At 48.3% G+C, this 2,196-nt stretch overlaps 1 protein-coding gene across 1 annotated transcript in view; it reads left to right on the top strand.

The window, feature by feature from the left end:
* Positions 1–5: 5 nt before the first annotated feature.
* The window catches only part of CRTAP (cartilage associated protein), a gene marked incomplete at its 5' end in the record, with an annotated part of 20,596 nt that continues 18,405 nt past the window's right edge, over positions 6–2,196 (top strand). The window contains one exon of the mRNA XM_010185353.1: positions 6–122. Coding sequence (XP_010183655.1) covers positions 6–122 — 117 coding nt within the window. The remainder of the gene's footprint in view (positions 123–2,196) is intronic.

The following is a 2,196-nucleotide window of genomic DNA, read 5'->3' as shown; positions in this document are numbered from 1 at the left end:
AGTGCCTGCGGCGCTGTAAGCAGGGTCTGCCCGCCTTCCGCCAGGCCCAGCCCGGCCGCGATGTGCTCGAGGAGTTCCAGCGCCGAGAGCCCTACAAGTACCTGCAATTCGCCTACTTCAAGGTGAGATCCGGCCTTTCATCCCTCTTCCTATCTCTCTACCCTGCCTGCGGTTCCCTGCCCCGGCGTCGACTCCCCGCGATCTCCTCTGCTGCTGTGACACTCTCCAGCCCAGCCAAGTGTGCCTGTCGGCGACTCCTAGAGGTGTCGTGGCGGAGGGGGTCCTTAGTGGACCTGGCTGCCTCATAGACCCAGTGCCCGATGCTGTAAGAACCTCCTCTCGCTGTGACCTCTCACCTTGCCCTTCACAGTACTCCAGGATGTAGCTTCACTCCCCATCACCTCCTCCACGCTGCTTCAGCCATTGATTGCCAACCACTCCACCTCCATTTCTTCTCCCAGGCTGCCAACCCTGCACATCATCATCATCTCCCCAGCAAGTCTTTCAGCCCCTTCCTCCCACCCACTATGTGCAACTCACAGTGGGACAGACAGCTGTGGGTCTTGTCCTTCCCCCTGCTTGCCCACATCGTACTGTCCAGCTCACTCTTCACCAGTTTTCTCACAACTCATCCAGCACCACCCCTCCATTAGCCCCTCCAGTTCTTTAGAAACCCCCAGCCACTGGGCCCTGCCTCCTTGGCATGTAGTTGTGCCGTTCTTACCTCTGCCCCTTCTGTCTTTCAGTCCACCTTACTTTCATCTAACCTTTTCTGAAATCTTTTCTAGACCCTTTGTGTCACTGCTCTGATGTTGCAAGCACTCTTTGCTGCTTCCTCTCCTTCAGCATGTCCATCTTCCTTCCTTGCTCTCTTCTGGTCCAGTCCTTTCAAGTACAGCAGCCCTCAATTTGTGACTTGCAGATAGCCTGATGCCTTTGAAACTCTGGTTTTGTTACAGCTGCAGGAAGAAATAAAGTGAAAATTGCCTGCTCAAGTGTGACACTAATGCAGGCCCAGGAATGGTATTTACTTTTTGCTCTTGAGTCAGCCAAGTCTGAGAACACACACACTCCTTTTGACAGATTTCATCCCATTTTTCTAGCTTCTTGTCATCCTTCTCTCCAGGATCTAATTGACGATTTTCTCCTTCCTTCTCATCTTCATCTTCTATTCTCTAAATCAAGGTCTGTCCTTCATGCCATCCCCTCAGATACTATAATTATTTGCATTTCAAATAAATGAAACCATCTGTGGGGGGAGACAAGCCAAACTCTTTGATTAGACTGTTCTCTTTTTTAGGGTTGTATTCTCGTGCATTGTTTTTGAGATTGCTGCATGAAAACGCGTATCTTCTTAACTGTTGCTGTTTCTCATTTGTAGGAGTGCTGTTTTCTCATGAGCATAGCCAATAGTTTTCCCATATGGCACAAACAGAAGCAAGGAAATGTGTTCTCCTCAAACAGGAGCAGTGTCCACGTGCACAGTGTGACAGTAGCATAATTCTGCTCATTTAAAGCCATACCTAAGACCGTACAGAAGAACTTGCCTTTATCCATTAAAGCCTCTGCACACACAGACCAAGAGGTATCAAACAGGGGGCATTATTTTTCAAGAGGAGAGTGGGCAGGCACTGTTCACATTCTCAAAGCCATATACAGATACCAAAATGACATCACCACAAATGTTTTCATTTCTTGTCTTACTTACTTTAACTATTTATTCACCCCCTGTGGTACATACCAAGTTTGCGTTGGATCGATCACAGCAAAAATCATTCCTTCTTAGCATTTCTGACACAGTTAAACACCAGGCAGGTGAGGAATTTGAGAGGGAAATTGGAGAAGCACCTCCCTCTGCCTTTAAACTGTTTTTCAATAGCATTCACCATAGGTTTGTGTGGTGCAGTTTGCTGGCTTTGCCTGTAGAGTCAGTTGTTTGTATTGCTTTTGTGATGAGATTGTAGTCCAGCTCTGAGGTCTTCCTACTCACTTGGGGAGGTCTAAATGAGCCTTCTAGAGGTACAAACTGCTGCGTACAAAGGACTTTTTCCTGGCTGCTGGTTTTCTGAAGAAAGGAATGTCACTTCCCCCACCCCCTCCACTCTGCCAGCAGCATTTCTAATATAGGAAGATGGCGGAGGGAAACGCTTTATGTCATCTTTTAGAGTGACCGTGTGTTTATTCAGGTGGGGTGAG

This window comes from Mesitornis unicolor, unplaced genomic scaffold (assembly GCF_000695765.1).
Source record: "Mesitornis unicolor isolate BGI_N332 unplaced genomic scaffold, ASM69576v1 scaffold45465, whole genome shotgun sequence".
Taxonomy (NCBI): domain Eukaryota; kingdom Metazoa; phylum Chordata; class Aves; order Mesitornithiformes; family Mesitornithidae; genus Mesitornis; species Mesitornis unicolor.
Note: the sequence above shows the minus strand (reverse complement) of the source record. Positions and strands in the feature narration are given on the sequence as shown.